Source organism: Staurois parvus, unplaced genomic scaffold (genome assembly GCF_062004578.1).
Source record: "Staurois parvus isolate SC_StPar_1 unplaced genomic scaffold, SC_StPar_1.0 ptg000414l, whole genome shotgun sequence".
Classification (NCBI taxonomy): domain Eukaryota; kingdom Metazoa; phylum Chordata; class Amphibia; order Anura; family Ranidae; genus Staurois; species Staurois parvus.
Genome location: NW_028318210.1, coordinates 1,497,651 through 1,517,485, shown reverse-complemented (window position 1 = coordinate 1,517,485; position 19,835 = coordinate 1,497,651). Strand labels below are relative to the sequence as shown.

General features: G+C 44.6%; 1 protein-coding gene across 1 annotated transcript in view; it reads right to left on the bottom strand.

Moving 5' to 3' along the window:
• Positions 1-5,672: 5,672 nt before the first annotated feature.
• Positions 5,673-19,835, bottom strand: part of TTC9 (tetratricopeptide repeat domain 9) — a 50,284-nt gene continuing 36,121 nt past the window's right edge. The window contains exon 3 of the mRNA XM_089686840.1: positions 5,673-7,789. Within this exon, the coding sequence (XP_089542966.1) occupies positions 7,710-7,789 (80 nt within the window). The 3' untranslated portion in view covers positions 5,673-7,709. The remainder of the gene's footprint in view (positions 7,790-19,835) is intronic.

The following is a 19,835-nucleotide window of genomic DNA, read 5'->3' as shown; positions in this document are numbered from 1 at the left end:
GAATCTGAATACACCTGAGCTCATCCCTGCTCTTCTCTTCCTGTTCTGTCTGGTGCCTGTCACCTGGAAAGGAAGGGAGGTGAATTCTCCCATAAAGGTACAGATACTGACATCAATAAAACCCTGACAGTAGATCTAAATCTACCACACTAGAAAATGTGCGTTTAAAGCTGAAATCCAGGAATTCAGCCACTTTGTAAAAAGTGAAGGCACACTATGAGTTAAATCCAAGGACGTGCATGCCACCTCCTGGACTTATCTCTACTATTTATATCTGGCGGGTTTATGGCTCTGCCAGAGCACACAGAAGCAAACACTGAGACATGCTGTGAGGGAAGAGAGAAGCACACAGAGCAGGTATGCCCACCCATCCTATTTGCTTGTCATTCACAGAAGCCTTTGTGTTTTGTGAATGAGTTCACATAATACAAAGGCTTCTGTGATTGGACAAGAGAAAGGGAGGGGTGGGAATAGCTGCTGAAGAATCAGCATCAAACTCCTGGAAATGCAGCCATAGCTGTCTTCCGGTGAGTGCAATAAAGCGGTCTGATATAAATAACGGAGATAAGTCCAGGACTTGTCATGCATCTGGTTGACTTAACTGATATTGTGCCTTCACTTTTTACAAAGGTGCTGAATTCCTGGAGTTCAGCTTTAAATGCAATCTGTGCCCCTGATTGGAGGATCGGCCCACACTTCCTGTTATGTCGGAGACCTGTCAAAATACAGGAAGTGGCCATATTTCCCCTTTCACACTCTAACCAAACAGATACAGCCGACATTAGGACAGCATCCCTATAAAACAGAAGTGAGAACACTGTATAGTGCTCTGCCATCCATACAGGCAGGTGGAATGTATGGGAAGGACACAGAAAGCTGCAGATCTTTCATTGTATGTAAATTCTAACAATACATTTCTCTTATTTGCTCCCTTTTGGTCTGTGAAATATACCAAGGAAAGAATATTAGATCTGTTTGACAAGTGCCAAAAAAATAACTTCACTTAGCAAGAAATTTTGTGAGCTGATAACCTCCAGCCCCCCCCCCCCCCCCCCACGTTATAGAGAAGAGAGGTGTTATGTAGTCTTGACACATTTCCTGTCCTGGGATGACAACACGTTGAAATAAAAGAAAAAAAAGAGTGTAAGAAAAAAAATCAAATGCAGTAATCAACATACAGTACTGGGACAAGTTCATCTAGCACCCAGAGCAAGACTGTGGAACTGCACCCCCCCCCCCTACACACACACTGTTTTTGCATTCCATAGAATGGGTTTAATGCCCTGTGTCCATTCTCTGCCCCCTTGCTCTGCTGTGCCCAGGGCAGCTGCCCATTCTGCCCACCCCTTGTCCTGGCCTTGTAAGGATTGCTAAGCTCCAAAACTATCACATTTTGTTTTTGGATTGAATAGATAAGTATGGGTTGAAGAAAAAAATATTCACCTAGGTGGATGCAGTATCGTTCCGATGCTGCATCTGTCTGCCGCCGCTTCTGAGACTGAGAACTGAGCAGTCAAAGACCGATGATCACTCAATTCTCAGTCTTCAGTGAACAGAAAGCCGGGGACTGTCATTCTCCAAAACTCTGCTCTTCCCCTCCAGCACTCCAGAGTGTCAGACTGAGGAGGGGTTGGGAGCACCTGGCTTAGGCTCTCAGTGGATTGCTGAAAGGCTGAGTCAGGTGCTGGTACAGGCATCTGGGTGGATCCCGACTTTAATGTCAGTATCTTTGCAGTGCCTGGAACGGCTGAGTGACTTTAGCTGACAGCAAACTTTAGCCCCTCTGTAGTCTGAAAACTGGTCACAGGAGTATATAACAAAGAGCACTCCTGTGATCCTCAAGAGAAGAAGGCAAATAGAGCTTTGGCCATACTTACACACTTTAAGGCTGCCACCAGCTGCCTATATAGCCAGGCAAATGTGTGTGAATTACAAGGCTGGCTAAACAGATGTTTCAACAGATACAATTATTTTCAAATGTGTAAATACTGCAAAATTGAATTGTTTGGCTGGAATTCCATTTTTTTAATGATCTTTATAGTGTATATAAAGAATGCAATCAAAATTCTCTGGCATATGCAAGATTTAGATAAAACACTGGGAAATGCCAAACATGAATATTTTCACTAAAATAAGGCTGTTTTTTCAGATCTGGAGCAGAATTCCTTCCTGAATATGCAGCTGCAATTATCAGGAGTAAATCAGAATGATATAAAACTGAAGAGGCAATTAGATCCAAGAAACAAAGCGACAATCATTTTCATCAGCATGACTCAGTTTTTATACACAAGACACCTGTGCTAGACGCCATAGCAGGATTCCATGAGAACAGAAGAGAGAAAGGACTCTCAGAATCACAACCGCCAATTCTCTACATAGAACATTACAAAAAACAAAAAAAACACAACATCCTGATTTGCTCAGGAATGCCTAAGGACTCAGTTCACCTGCCACATATGTGACATCTGTTTCGGAGAGAGCGTTTTATCTGCTATCAGATGCATTTCTATTTCAGCATCTGATTCCGTCTGAATGTACAATGTACAGCAAGTACAAACGTGTTCCATTATGAACGAGTTCTTGCAGCATAAACTATCAAAAGTACTGAAATGCCTCAAAGTGACAAAGTCATACAAAGTGAACTATATTCGAACAACCTGGTCAGAGAATTCCACTCTTAGAAGTGTGGCTGCCCCCAAAATCTAGATGTTGGGGTAAGTATGGTATTTTAAACTGGAATTTAAAAAGAAAAGGTTAAAAGTAAAAACAAGAAGCTTCTTTAACTAAAGGTTTGATAAATTAAAATAAAAAAAAATAATAGAAGCTGCCATTGCTGACCTTTTGTAAAGCTGCAAGTCTCAGGGCTGTCAACCTTTGTTTCGCTACTTAATGGATCAGTGAGTCAGATCAAATATGGAACTAGTGAAGTTGGGACCCCTTAGGCTATATTCACACGGGAGCATATCTCATAGTTTGCTGTGTTCATAGGTTGTTAAATGCCACCTTTGGATGCTGCAACACTCTGTGCCAACACTATGACCACATAAAAGTGGCTGAATAGCTACATCTAGAACTGCGTAGAAATGTCAACCCTGGATGCACACGGTCTGCACCTAGGGTCGGTTGGAGGCTCTATTCACATATAGCTGCCCAGCTGAGAAATTACATACGAATGGTGACGGCTCCGGCCATTGACAGAGAACAAATCTGACAACCACCACTGATAGCTTCTGCTGGTCACACACTGGCATCTAGAACCCCCAGCAAGAATCTACTGATTTTATTTGGCAGCCACCCTGGCTGCTCTTGTTCGACGATGTAGCCTTACCTGCATATTCAAAGAAACTCCCTAAGCCTTGGCACTCACGGGTGGTGTTTGTACACTATATGGCCAACAAAATGCAGACACCCCTTCAAATGATTTTCCATTCAGGGTCATGAGAAATCTGCAAAGCCTGAGCTTGTACAATAATATTGTGTTCAAGCGGAGATGTCCAGTAACCAACATCTTTTTCATTACATAATAGAATGTACACATTATTACCACACTCCTACCTTATTTTTTAAAAACAATATAAAAGAACCAATATGACCATCCGGGTATACTTAATGAGGCTGGAAGGTGCCCCAGACCACCCCCCCCCCCATTCATGGCCACACAAGCATCTTATCTATACGAGTACCATGTCGAACATATTCTCAATCATAAAGCAAAAAAAAAAACAAAGCCAGAGATTTCTCAGGGACTTATATGTACAGGATTTAGCTTTCATAACAGCAACATATACAGCCAGCTTTACAAAGCATTTGCAAAGCTTTCAGCAAAGTTCAAAATGCTTTGCTGAAGCCTTTAGATTGATCTTGTTGATACACAAAAAATGATTGAGCTTGCAGCACCCTACTAAAGACTATTACTAATGTTTACGTCTGACAGGCAGCAACTTCAGTGTTTGTTATCTTCTACACTATAGCAAGGGCTCTGCTGGCATCCAACACTTCTGCCTGTGTCAGATACTGTGTACCCGCTGCACAACATGATCCCATCTGACATCACTGTGCCCTGTAGTAGTGTAGTGGTCAGCAGGAGGAACCACAGAATGCAGCGGGGGAAGCAGCACTGAACACACCCAGAAGTGTTGGATAGCAATGTTCCCTAAATGGAACCCATGCCAGTGGGGGACCTCCTCTGTTCACAATGCAGAAGGGCGGGCACTCGGCATGGGACCCCAGAGCCAGTGGAGCTCCCTGTAGTAGTGGTGCCTACTACAGTGATTTACAACTTCCAGAGGGATTCCACAGCTTTATTATGTACCGTATTTTTCGCTCAATAAGACGCACTTTTTTCCCCCCAAAAAAAGGGGGAAAATGTCAGTGCGTCTTATGGAGCGAATATAAAGTGGCCGGTCTGGTATTTCCGCCGCCACCATGTCAGAATACTGGGCCGGCCGTTCAGCTGTTCTCTGCGGCAGGAACTCACCTGTTCCTCGGTCCAGCGCTGTAGTCTTCCTGCGCCAGCTTCCTTCCGCCCCGGCATCTGTGACAGCCTGGTGCCCACTGCGCATGCACGAGAAGCGCCGCGCTTTGTGAATGGTCCGGCATCTTCTGGGACACATGACAGGTCCCAGGAGACGACAGGGCCATTCACAAAGCGCATGCGCAGTGGGCACCCGGCTGTCCTCCTCCCTCCCTAAAGGTCCGCAGTGTCTGGTCATCTCCTGTACTGTGTCCACAGTCTCTGGTCATCTCCTGTACTGTGTCCACAGTCTCTGGTCATCTCCTGTACTGTGTCCACAGTCTCTGGTCCATCTCCTATAATATGTCCGCAGTCTCTGGTCCATCTCCTGTACTGTGTCTGCAGTCACTGGTCATCTCCTGTACTGTGTCCACAGTCTCTGGTCATCTCCTGTACTGTGTCCACAGTCTCTGGTCCATCTCCTATAATATGTCCGCAGTCTCTGGTCCATCTCCTGTACTGTGTCTGCAGTCACTGGTCATCTCCTGTACCGTGTCCGCAGTCTCTGGTCATCTCCTGTACTGTCCGCAGTCTCTGGTCATCTCCTGTACTATGTCCGCAGTCTGTGGTCATCTCTTGTACTGTCTGCAGTCTCTGGTCATCTCCTGTAATATGTCCGCAGTGTCTGGTCACTTCCTGTACTGTGTCTGCAGTCCATTGGTTCAGAATATTTTTTTTCTTGATTTTCTCCTCTAAAACCTAGGTGCGTCTTATGGAGCGAAAAATACAGTACATAGTTTCATTGGTCCAAACGGGATCAATGTAATTATGTAAAAAATTGCCATACCTGGAAATCAGCTTTAATGGGAATGTTGACTGTCACTTTGAATCGGATGCTACCAGGCTTCAGTAGACTTTCAACAACTTCAGCTCTGCTTGAAATCTGAAAGCCTACCGAAGCCTAGAGTCATTACACCCTTTGTGACACCAGTTTAATACCCCTAAACTAGATTTACAGGGTTCCTTATATGCTTCAAGAAAGTGGTATAAGCTTGCAAATGCTTTGTAAAAGTTTGCTGTTTACATTGCTCTTATACCTATACATGCAAGAGCTAATATTTGAATTTTAGGAATCATCAGGACCCCATTGTTAACATTCCCTCCAGTTAGATCCTACCTCCATCACATTAAAAGTTTGTACTTTAAAGCAGAACCACAATAAAATATATTAAGCTTTATTACATTTAAATAAGTCTACATTTTATTAAGCCATACTTTTAGTATAAAAAAAACTGGTGCTGACAGCTGTTTGGATTGAACACACCTTCCCATCAGCTTAATTTGATGTAATGTACTTTTACACATGTACTGGACTTTAAAAATACAGTTTCACCTTACATTGAACAGGGATTACTGCTAAAATGACTACAAATACTAGCAGACAGCTTAAGACATGGATAAAATCGGTTGGTGTGAAAGCACCATCATTAGGTGTTAATTATTTCCCAAAAGGCTATACTGCAGTCAGGCCTTTCTTACAAATCAAGCTGCTTGAGGCAAACGCCTTTCCTGTCTGGAAATATCAACCTGTATCTCAAAAAGTGAACTGCCTTCCCCTCAATATATGAACAAAACTAGATCATTAGGACCTCAAGCCAGTTTGTAGCAATAAATTCCATTCTGGCCACAAACCAATGCATCCAAAAATATATTCTGTGATGCGCAGTGGCTCTTTCAAAAAAATAAAACTGCACCATACTGCAGAATGGATTTGATCACATTCTGAAATGTTATTTTCATGAAAAAACAACCAATCAGGTTTGATAGCTGAAATAATATTGGTTGTTGTCAGTAACACCTTCTCCTCTTCAGGTAAAAAAAAAAAAAGCGTTTGAAAGAAGAAGCGCCTATGTTGCCTATAGAAATTGTTTTCTTCTCCTTTCAGGTTTCATGTATATACATGGGAGAAGATTTAAGCTGGTCTTACACTCATAGATTTTCAAATTAATATTTGTAAGAACATTCTTACTATACTCGATGACTTGATGAATGTCATTTGAAAAGTACTACTAAATTTTGTTTGCTTCAAACATTTGATGTTAGAATGGACTTTGGAGAGTAAAAACCACAAACACTGTTAGAAATGCGTTCGCTCAAGAAAACGGAATTTTCTCATCACTGCCGTCAAATATGGGCACTGATTTGACCCTCACTAATGATTAGGAAATCAAAAGAATGTTCTTAAAATAAAAAAAAATTCAAATAACATTCTATTAGTGTATGGCCAGCTTTAGTCCTATGTTGGCAATTTGGCAGCTCTGACATTTCTCAGAATGGCAGATATGCCAGAGTATTGATAGGCTAATATCAGCCCCTGTAGGATGTCAATCAGTCCATACTATTTAAATAAATTCAAAACTCACTGCAGCAAATCTTTGGCAGCAGTGATACCAAATAGAAATACGATCAATGCTACTGCTTCAAAAAAAAATTATGGTTACATCCAAAAATATCAACAGGTCCTCATTAAATCTGTTTCTGATTTGCTCATATAGGCAAAAACAGCCAGGTCTTGTTTCAAACACTTTGCTTCAGGAGGCTCAGAGGTGTTTCATCTGTAGAAATAAACGTGGTCAATTCCCGTAACAGAAATGGAATCTGGGCAGGTAAGGATTAAAACTTGCACAAATGGATATAAAACTGCAATCAGGAGACCTGCCATTTACAAAATGCCCATTCCTGCCTTTGCTCTCCATGCTCCAATCACAAAGAATTGGCACAACGCGCACTCCCTTAGCAGTAAGTGTTTTTAACAAATACAGATCTATAAAAAGAGCTTGCTGTGTGTAAGTGAGAGAGGAATCAAACGGGACTTGAAAAGGATTGCATGATTCAGGAGGCCCTTTGAACATCAACAGTATAAGCCATAAGCAGATTTAAACAAAATGATGGTTTAATATGCAATGGGCAACCTCACCCTCCTCTGGTTAATGCAAGCCAATTGCTTTGCAGAAGCAGACACAGATACATCTATGGCAGATTTGATCCCTAGTTTTGTTTTTGTTCCTCTAACCCTTTAGATATGAAGGGCCTGGGGCTTATAAGCAGAGATGCATCCAGCCATGTACAGTACTTTAAAGAACTGCAAAGAAAAAGAAAATCGTGTGGCTGGTTAGTGAGGCGTGATCACTGAACCGCGCAGCTAGCAGTGATGAAACAGTCATGTGATCAAATCAGCAAAAAACGGATGTCTTGTTTAAGAGAGCTCCTTTTCTCTTTGGGAACATCTACTAAGCTTCATTTCCGCCAGCTGGATGTACCGGATTACGTTGGTATCTAGAACAAAGAACAGAGAGAGAAAAACTAATAATTAGAGCGCAAATATACCATTACATTTTGTTTCATATTTTCAACACAAAGGTACGATATGCTGAACATCTGCATAACCCCTGAGCTTGACCTTTAAAAACCAAGATGTCTCTATAGATCATCAGACAAAACCCATACAGTATATATTGTAATTATAAAATGCATTTCCACTTTTGCAGTCAATTAGGAAAAAACCCTCTATATGTTTGTTATGTGTTCCTATTCACACAGACTATCTGAATAAAAAAAAAAAAAAAAATTACCTTTCAGACGTTTCTCAGGTGGAGGTATCATAGTTGACTGCAAGCAGCGCTAGAGTGAGCCTATCCCAGGTCTGTCCTCATTAGCATACAATGCAAGAAGACCAGCCTTTACTTCGTTAACTCTTTGTTAAGACAGACAGTGCTCAAATCTAGTTACAATTATTATTATACAGTATTTATAAAGTGCCAACAGTTCGCTCAGCGCTGTACATTGTAAAAGGGAGACAGAACATGCGACAGTACAGTAACAATACAATGCGATACACGAGGGGTTCGAGGGCCCTGTTCTTTCGCGCTTACAATCTAGGAGGGAGGGGATAGTGGTACAGGAGGAGATAGCTGTGGGGGATGGAGTGGTATGAAGAGTGGAGGTGGTCGGAAATTAGCAGGGGGTGGGGTAGGCTTCCCTGAAGATGTGAGTTTTCAGGGTGCACCTAAAGGAGAGGAGAGTAGGTGATAGTCTGATGGGCTGGGGCAGGGAGTTCCAGAGGATGGGTGACACCCTGGAGAAATCCTGGAGGCGGGCATGGGAGGAGGAGACCAGGGAACTAGAGGGAAGGAGGTCTTGTGAGGAGCGGAGTGTGCGTGTTGGGTGGTACTTGGATATAAGGTCGGTGATGTAGTTCGGGGCAGTATGGTGGACAGCTTTGTACGTCAGTGTTAGGATTTTGAATTTGATCCGTTGTGCAATCGGAAGCCAGTGGAGGGATTGGCAGAGGGGGGTGGCGGAAACGGAGCGGTTGGTAAGGTGAATGAGTCTGGCTGCTGTATTTAGGATGGACTGAAGCGGGGATAGCCTGTGGCGAGGCAGGCCAGTGAGGAGGGAGTTGCAGTAATCGAGTCGTGATATGATGAGGGAGTGGATGAGCTGTTTAGTGGTTTCTGGGGTTAGGAACGTGATAATGAAGACCTGCCTGCCCAGTATAGACAGGGTAAATTATGGCAAACAGCTGCCCAGACCCCTCATAAAAGTAAACTTACTGAGGATTTGCCTTGCTGAAGGGTCCAGAAAAAGGTAAGCTGCAATTTCTAATTTTTTTTTAAAGTTATGCTGTGAATGGGGATATGTAATAAATATAAATGTAGTTGTTATCCCAATTTGATTGCCAAAGTGGAAATAGGCTTTAAAGCTGACCATAGACAGAGCTTCAAATGAAAATTCTTGGAAAAGAACATTCTAGGAAAGTGTGTTTTTCAAATCATAGGTGAGGTCAAATCAAAGTCCATTTTTGACCACAGTTCCGAGAAAATTTGAAGGAGCAAGATGGAAATTTTTTTCGTACAGTAAAGTCCTTTCATTTCAAAATCAATTGTCAAACGCAAACAAAATCTTTTGAATGACATTTGAATGTTCTGAGAACGTTTGTATGGATTTTCCTAAGACTTTTCTTAAGAATGTTTGTTTGAAATTGTAACCATCTATGGTCAACTTAAGGCAGATGTTGTCAGGTTGCCTCATACACCAGCTTCACGTATCTTTTAAGGACTTTTGGTGGAACAATATCAGTACTTAAAGTTCTTAGCTCTACATACCTCCTTTATCTGACTATTAACAATTCCAAGTAGCCCGAATTTTCAGGCTACTCACAATGCTTTTAGAAAGAATGCAGAAGGATATCACCTATATAAAAGACCCCCAACAGCTCTCCAGCCTGTTCTGGAAGTGGTACATCTGCTCAAGCCAAACCCCCCCATACAACACATATACCAAGTGGGAGGTGCATCCAAAAAGAAGTCGCAACAAAAAACACCCTGAAGAAGCCCCGGTCAGTGGGAGGACCGGAGTGGGAGTAGGCGGAAGGGATCACGTTCTCCTTCCACATGCAATCCCCTGCTAAGAAGCCAGAGTACACGCCGGCTCTCCTGACCCGCTGTGTGAACACTGCATACTACGCTGCAAGCTGTGCCGTCTCATCCCTGGATACCGCTACCTGGGACTGCATGTCAATTTGTTCCACTCTGCTAGCATGGATGTCCTGAGATCCACATGGTGAGACTGTTCCATTTACCTGTTGCATTGAATGATGGACTTAATCTACTGCCTATGGACTACAGGGTCAATCAGCTACCAAGGTGTAGGCTGGACCTCCCTAGTTCCGACTATATGTCCTTTTTAAAGCTCTAATTACAATGATGTGAACAAAGGAGGATTTGAGCATACTATACATAGAGTCACATGCGAACTTCTACAGTATAGGCATTTTGTTGCTTTATTGCCTTCCTCTATAGGAACACCTTGTGGAGTTGACACAATCGCTGGCTCTTTGAGATTTGTTATCAGCACATATCACAGCAGGGTCACTAGGGAGTTTCCATCAGCACAGTGAAGAAGGAAAAGGAGAGGTGTTGAGGTGTACGGGAATTCCTGTATGGCGACTGGCGCATAAAAATGTGCATGCGTACAACATCACGCATAGAAATTAGCACGGGCGTATTGCTAATAAAAATGAACATAGGCTCGTGCATGTGTGCAAGAATACGCACACATGGGTGCACGCAAGCGGGAGCCCAGTTTCTGGAGCCAGACAGACTATTTAAAAGGAGGCTCTTACTCTCTGTCAGTGCTGACTGGTCTTCAGCTAATTCCCTGTATCCTGCTGAATCTTGTGTATATCCGTTACTGACCCGGCTTACCATTGACCTGCTCTTGGATTCTGTTTATGTTTCAGGATAGCTGTGGAGGGAGCTGGGGGCACATTCTGGCGTTGGGGTGGAACTGACTTGGTGTCACTGACATCCCCAGTGACACTAATACAGTGATCAGTGCTAAAAAAAAAAAAAAAAAAAAAAAGCACTGGCACTGTACTAATGGCATTGGGCAGGAAGGGGTTAACATGAAGGGCGATCAAAGGGTTAACTGTGTGCCATTTTACTTTGGGCTGTGTGTCTATGCTTCACTGTAATCACACTGCTTTGGATGACTGTGCAGCACCATCCAAAGCAGTGTACATGAGCTGACAGGGAGGAGAACTGTATTGTTTACATACAGTTCTCCTCCCCATCGGAGATCCTCGGCAATCATCGGGCACCGGAGAGAAATCACTGCCAGGGACCCGGTAATTGACAGTCACGAACGACGGCGCGGCTAGGGTGTGCCCCCCCACCTGGAAATACAAAATCACATATATATACTGGTTTCTGGTTAAATAGGGGTGTGGCACCTATAAAACCACTACACAAGGACAGGTGAGATTGAATATCTCTCCAGGTCCCCTCCTATTTTCTATCTAACAATATATAAAGGTGATTTTGCGCACCTGTGTCACCCTGTAGCAGTATATCTGTTAAAGTGATTCTAAAGGCTTTTTTTTTCTTTTTAAATAACAAACATGTCTTAGGCGATCGCAGAGGAAGTGGGAACCTGTCAAATTCGGGTACCCGCTCCTCCCCCACTCCTCAAAAGGTGCCAATCTTCTTTAACGGGGAGCGGGGGACAAAGCATTAAAGTGGAACTTCGTCTTTTCGTTGGAGCTCTGCTTTCAGGAATTAAAAAAAAAAAAAAACACACCAAAACTGACCAATCTAATAGAAATCTATAGCAAAGCACAGGTAATCCGCACGAAAACCGTGGGTATACTGTGCTGCACCTAGGCTGAGGGAAAAACCACACCACATCAGCCTAAAAACACCCCAAAACTCCTTCTACATATAGGTGTCCGTTTATGAACCAGCGGTAATAGATCGCTGCTCAGTTCTCCGGCATTCTCGGAGAACACAGTTCTCCTGTGAATGCAGTTTATGAAGCAGTTCTCCAAACGAAGGGAGAACGGTCTCCAAACACTGGAGAACGGTCTACAAACTCTGGAAAACGGCTCATTTTACTATAATCTCGCGAGATTACAGTAAAATATCAGTTTACTAAGCAGAGGTAAATTATCTCTGCTTAGTTTTCGGTCCCTCCGATTCTCCAGCTCTGGGCTGGAGAATCTGGAGGGAGAACACAGATCTCCAGAGAAGGGCTGATATGATCTCCTGGGTGTTATAAACTGTGAATGACCAGAGAATAGCTGAGATCTGTTGAATCGCAGCTATTCTCTGTGTCATAAACGGACACCAATGTGTCAGGTAGCAGCAATTGATCTTCAAACTTGGAGCACTTTGTGATCATTAGCGGTTAATCATCCTTGCATGCTACAATCCATTGTTCCCAATGTGTAGAGATGAATAGCTAATTGCCAGCAATTACTTACAGGTGGTTTATTAGCACGATCACAATACCAAAATATTACTTGTGCGCACCCGCCCACTAAGAGCCAGTCTGTCTCTGTATACATACACCACTGAAAGCCAAGGAGAAGACTTGTCCATACAGAAATTGAATCTTATATTTATTACTGTTAACGCATGGAAGCATGTTGCTATTTTTCTGAAATTTAAGGTGGATACAAACAAACACTGTTTCATTTACATCTTCGCAGGTCTAAACTCAAGTCACTAAATTCTCATATAGTCTTCAAACATGATAATAGGATTACCAAAGCTATTTTTTTTTTTAATATGCAGCTTTCTTAAAAATAATAGTTGGTGATCCCGCCATGAAAGTCCTTGTTCAGGCACTTCCGGTTATAGGGTGACAATGCTCTGTATCAATCTCCATACTGCTCAGGCAATTCCAGTGAGGATGAAATGCTGCCATGCAGATACCTATTATGGTGGCATATTCTGCCATTGACACCCTCAGGAAAGCCACCCTGAGCAAACCCACGCAGCCACCACTGGAGCACATGTAGACAGGAAATGGATAAAAAGGCTGGAGATCAGCAGCTAAAAAAGATGAAAACTGTATTTTCTAAAAGAAAAGTATTTATGAAGTACAGAGCTTCCGCAAATGTGACCCAGTAAGGACCTGCATTCACTGTAACATATTTTTCTTGTTAAGGGCTCCGTCACATCAGAGCATTTTGAAAGGCACTGAAATTCCTGGCCATATTGGGGAAAAGAACAACTTGCATCTCAGTTTTGCTGTGAAAGTGTAAAGTGTGATCTACAAAGTGCAGTGACAGGCATCATCCTGGAATACCTGATCACCCTGCACATGATGCCCTGAATAAACCTTTTATACATCTGGGAAAGCACTGATCAATCCTTTACCGGACACATGGGGTTAATTTCAGCAGAGATCAGATGACTTGCTAGATGGAATTTAGGCCTTGAAGGCCTTGGAATAGCCTCATTTTTACAAGCCGACACAGGTGAGATGTCTCAGCATATCTGCACAGGTATGTGCAATGCCAGGTGCAATGCCTGTTCAGACACTCCATACACCTGAATCATTCTCAGCAGGCAGCTATTTTCAATAAATCTTATGTTCCCTGCCTTGTGATGTGGTAATATGGTAGTAATGTGATGGGGAAACTAAAGTCTAAAATGGAAAAACTGGGAATATTCTGGCTCTTTATTGCAGAAGAGACATACAATGCCTCTTCGGAAATAAAATAAACCTTCCTAGCTGCTCACAGTCTTCTGAGAAATGCACATAGAGCCGCACACACTAAGATGATTGCACCCCTGTGTATTTGTGGGATTGACGTCAATCCACACCGGCCAATTAAGATGGGTGAAAACCAGCACCTGGAAGAGAAGGTACCTGCGCTGTTCAGAGACCTTCCAGACATTGAACTGTTGAAGCGGAGGTAAGTATTTTGGAACTTATGCAGGCCATAGACGGGTCGAACATCGACCGATTTTTCGAACGAAAAATCGGTCATTTGTTCGGCCAACGTTCCCACCAACGAATAAAAAAATCGTCCGACTAAATCATAAAGTTCACCCCATAACTTCTGACCATTTCAGGTCACAGCTCATGCGCAGATTTTTTATTAATAAAACAATCGTCCGATTTGGCCATCATTGCCGAGAAAATCGGCCGATCGTCCAAATCGGCTGCAAATTTCCCAACATAACCTATAATCTGAAAGTGCAAAATACATGAAAAACGGCCGTCGAACTAATCCACTAACGTTACGAAAATCGGCCAATTAACGACCCACCTATGGCCTGCATTAGTTCCACATTAATGAAGGCACTCATGATTTATTGTAATAGGATTCTGGAACCCCAAAATGCTTACTAAATCTCAACCTCAACTGTCACGGTCTGACTATTTCCCCTGCTTCTTGCTCTTCTTGTTTCTCCCCTAGCTAGAGTGTGCAGGGTATACTTATGCTGGCCCTACACCTGTAAAATTTGGTTTGAACGTACGTAAGTGAAAGTACAAAAATCACTTGTCCATCCATTCCATGGTGCCTTCATAAACTCGACTCATTTTGAGGGACTTTTCATTCCAGTACCTTGCCAATACCTCACTTCTCACAGAATGAATGTGCTACTGCCAGAATAATTTTGACAGGTGCATGTGCATAGGACTAGTTACTATTTTTCTAACCCGGAAACGAATTCAATGGAAATTAGAAATCCACTCATTGCAGTTAGATTTGGCGAACTATTTCCTTCTTTTTTCGAGTATCTTTTTTTTTTTTTTAACCAATTGTAAAGTCATTCCCTTTAACGCTTAGATAAATCAAACCAATGCTCTGAAAATGACTATTTTCTAATGAAATTCTACAGGTGTGAGGCCAGCTTTACACCATTAGACCATGACAGTAATGTGCCCAGATTCCTGCAGAGCCAGAAATGGCAGTTACTATCACAGGTATGTTTCTATTAGGATAGGTTAGAATACAGCTTTATCATGCCGCCCCTCCCAATCCTTTATGTCCCTTCCCTAAAAGGGGCCTCAAAGTTAGAACTTTATGTATGGTCACTGCTAAACACGACTTCACTCCCTCTTCTCTTCTGCATTCCATCCTGTCAACAGCCACAGACAGTATGGGAGCACTGATGTCACCGGAGTAGAAGGGGGGAAGAGGGACAGCTAAATTCCAGATGTTGCTGGGCAGGCCCTTCATCTCCGCTACTACTACTGGCCTACAGCATGTCCATGACATGTGCATTCTGGACTGCTCAGGCCGCATAACTTTCCTCTGATGTGTTCCAGTTGTTGGGGGCAGAGCTTTCCTTCAGTTGCATGTACTGTTGAGACAAAATATGTGACCCCCATCTGGAATGCAGCATGAATAGCTTCTAAAATGGGATCTGAACTTCATGTAACAAATAATAATAAAGTTTTTCTTTTATTTACCAAAATACACAATATGTACAGTAAAATATGTACATAATATTGCTCTTATACATTTTTTGAAGAAGTGATTTAAAAAGCTAAGATCATAGATAGAAAGAGTATGTGAAGCCTTTCATGTAGTATAGAGCATAACCTTTGAACTTGCAGTGACCAAATGTTTTCTGTGGTTGCAGATTGGACCTGCAAAGCAGTTAGAAAGTATTCTTCGCCCATTCCTGTAGAGGAAACATTTTCAGCTTATGCATATATTTTTGGAATGCTTTGTTTAAATAGACCTGCTTCAGGACACCTCACAGCCTTTCAATGAGACCGAGGTCAAGGCTCCAACTTTGGCACTAAAAGTATAGAATTGCTTCTGTTTGACCCATCCTTTTAATGATTTGCCCTTCATTTGAGGAAATGACAAACACCCCAATGTTAAAGAAGAATTCCAGGTATAGATATTTTATACATAGTTAAATCGGTTTGGCTTGGAACAATGCAACTCCATATATGCCATGACTGATGCTCCTGGAAGCTGGAAATCTCAAAAGTACACACCTACTCTAGTGATCTCCACTTGCTTCTGCTCCCCACACCGAGCAGCTGCCTTGCTGTATTCAGAACACAGGTGTTCGGCCACTCGGCATAAGCGCCATTGAGAGAACCCTTGCATTTTCCGAATGAATTGAAATTGCTCTCTGCTGGGACCTAGGTGGTACAGGGTGGTGATGTCACACCCTCCACCTAGTCCAATCAGAGAATGTTTTGCATTCATTCAGAAATTGCAAAGCATTCTCTGAATAGTGCCCATACTGAGTGGCCGACCTCCTCTGTTCAGAATGCATCAGGCCAGCTGAGCACAGGACCCAGAAAGTGGAGATCACTGGTGTAGCGGTGTCGGCTTCAATCATTTCCAGCTTTCAGGAGCATTAGCCAGGTATGGCATATACATAGGTTCTATTGATCTAAGTTGGTTTAGTGTAACTATGTATAATATGCCTATACCTGGAATTCATCTTTAAATATCCTGATATAAACTGGAATTGGCAAAGTGGTTAGCACTTCTGCCTATGAGCACTAGGGTTTTTGGTTTGAATGCCAACCACGGCACTGCCTGCCTGGAGTTTGCATGTTCTCCCTGTGCCTGTGTGGTTTTCCTCCAGGTACTCCGGTTTCCTCCCACGCTCTAAAGACATGCTGGTAGGTTAATTGGCTCCTACCTAAATTGGCCCAAGTATGTGTATGTATGAATGTGAATTGGGGACCTTAGATTGTAAGCTCCTTAAGGGCAGGGACTGATGTGAATGTACAATATACTATATGTGTAAAGTGTTGTGTAAATTGACAGCGCTATATAAGAAACTGTAATAAACAAATGTAATAGTCCTTATTAATTGCAAGCCACCAGGCTGTGACACAGCAACACACCATCTTGATACTTTTATCATGCTGACAGTTGAGACACTTATGATTCCAGGTGTTATACAATACAAAAGGCACCTGCATATACTTTACCTGTCCCCCAAGATGTCTTTGTAGCCTGACGACTGTACAGTGAACCCCTGCATCAATCTTTCTAGGATAATTATCTATAGATATATTAGCAATTGTATTGACTTATTTCCGTCTCATAAAGCGGAGCTCCACCCAAAAGGGGAAGTCCCGCTTTAAGGACTGGTCCCCCGCTCCCAGTTAAGGATTGGCACCTTTGGGGAGCGGGTACCCGAAATTGACAGGTACCCGCTCCCGCTGCGATCACCTAGGCCAGTGATGGCGAACCTTTTTGAGCCCGAGTGCCCAAACTGCAACCCAAAACCAACTTATTTCTTTCAAAGTGCCAACACTGCAATGAAACCTGAATATCGAGCTTTTGGTTTAGAAAAAACAACTCGTACAGTAGTGCAAACTAATTAACAGTACAGGGATGACCAGAGACTGCGGACACAGTACAGGGATGACCAGAGACTGCGGACACAGTACAGGGATGACCAGAGACTGCGGACACAGTACAGGGATGACCAGAGACTGCGGACACAGTACAGGGATGACCAGAGACTGCGGACACAGTACAGGAGATGACCAGAGACTGCGGACACAGTACAGGGATGACCAGAGACTGCGGACACAGTACAGGGATGACCAGAGACTGCGGACACAGTACAGGGATGACCAGAGACTGCGGACACAGTACAGGGATGACCAGAGACTGCGGACAGTACAGGGATGACCAGAGACTGCGGACAGTACAGGGATGACCAGAGACTGCGGACACAGTACAGGGATGACCAGAGACTGCAGACACAGTACAGGGATGACCAGAGACTGCAGACACAGTACAGGGATGACCAGAGACTGCAGACACAGTACAGGGATGACCAGAGACTGCAGACACAGTACAGGGATGACCAGAGACTGCAGACACAGTACAGGGATGACCAGAGACTGCAGACACAGTACAGGGATAACCAGAGACTGCAGACACAGTACAGGGATGACCAGAGACTGCAGACACAGTACAGGGATGACCAGAGACTGCGGACACAGTACAGGAGATGACCAGAGACTGCGGACACAGTACAGGGATGACCAGAGACTGCGGACACAGTACAGGGATGACCAAAGACTGCGGACAGTACAGGAGATGACCAGAGACTGCGGACACAGTAGAGGAGATGACCAGAGACTGCGGACACAGTACAGGAGATGACCAGAGACTTCGGACAGTACAGGAGATGACCAGAGACTGCGGACAGTACAGGGATGACCAGAGACTGCGGACACAGTACAGGGATGACCAGAGACTGCGGACAGTACAGGGATGACCAGAGACTGCGGACAGTACAGGGATGACCAGAGACTGCGGACAGTACAGGGATGACCAGAGACTGCGGACACAGTACAGGGATGACCAGAGACTGCGGACACAGTACAGGGATGACCAGAGACTGCGGACAGTACAGGGATGACCAGAGACTGCGGACATAGTACAGGAGATGACCAGAGACTGCGGACACAGTACAGGGATGACCAGTGACTGCGGACAGTACAGGGATGACCAGAGACTGCGGACATAGTACAGGAGATGACCAGAGACTGCGGACAGTACAGGAGATGACCAGAGACTGCGGACAGTACAGGAGATGACCAGAGACTGCGGACAGTACAGGAGATGACCAGAGACTGCGGACACAGTACAGGAGATGACCAGAGACTGCGGACACAGTACAGGAGATGACCAGAGACTGCGAACAGTACAGAAGATGACCAGAGACTGCGGACAGTACAGGAGATGACCAGAGACTGCGGACAGTACAGGAGATGACCAGAGACTGCGGACAGTACAGGAGATGACCAGAGACTGCGGACAGTACAGGGATGACCAGAGACTGCGGAAAGTACAGGGATGACCAGAGACTGCGGATACAGTACAGGGATGACCAGAGACTGCGGACACAGTACAGGGATGACCAGAGACTGCGGACAGTACAGGGATGACCAGAGACTGCGGACACAGTACAGGAGATGACCAGAGACTGCGGACACAGTACAGGGATGACCAGTGACTGCGGACAGTACAGGGATGACCAGAGACTGCGGAAAGTACAGGAGATGACCAGAGACTGCGGACAGTACAGGGATGACCAGAGACTGCGGACATAGTACAGGGATGACCAGAGACTGTGGACACAGTACAGGAGATGACCAGAGACTGCGGACAGTACAGGGATGACCAGAGACTGCGGACACAGTACAGGGATGACCAGAGACTGCGGACAGTACAGGGATTACCAGAGACTGCGGACACAGTACAGGGATGACCAGAGACTGCGGACACAGTACAGGAGATGACCAGAGACTGCGGACACAGTACAGGAGATGACCAGAGCCTGCGGACAGTACAGGAGATGACCAGAGCCTGCGGACAGTACAGGAGATGACCAGAGACTGCGGACAGCACAGGGATGACCAGAGACTGCGGACAGCACAGGGATGACCAGAGACTGCGGACAGCACAGGGATGACCAGAGACTGCGGACAGCACAGGGATGACCAGAGACTGCGGACAGCACAGGGATGACCAGAGACTGCGGACAGCACAGGGATGACTGCTGACCTTTGGGGAGGGAGGGGGAGCGGGTACCTGAATTTGACAGGTACCCGCTCTTACTTCCGCAGAGTTTTTTTTTTATCTTACCTGTTCCTTTATCCAGCCGCGCGTTGTCTTCCCGGCTTCTGTAGTGTGGGCGGACAGCCGGATGCCCAGTGCGCATGCGCGAGAAGCGCTGCGCTTTGTGATTGGTCCGGCGGCTTCTGGGATCTGTCATGTGTCCCAGGTACCGCCTTACCATTCACAAAGAGCACTGCTTCTTGTGCATGCGCACTTGGGACCCGGCTGTCACGCACACTACAGCCGGGAAGACAGCGCGCCGCTGGATTCTCCTGGCGTGCCCACAGATAAGGCTCGGCGTGCCGGCTGTGGCACGCGTGCCACGGGTTCGCCATCACTGACCTAGGCGATCGGATGCGGAAGTTGTCCTCCCCTCCCTGTAGTCTTCTGGGACTCGTGACAGGTCCCAGAAGACTACGGGACCATTCACAAAGCGCAGCACAGTGGTCACCTGGCTGT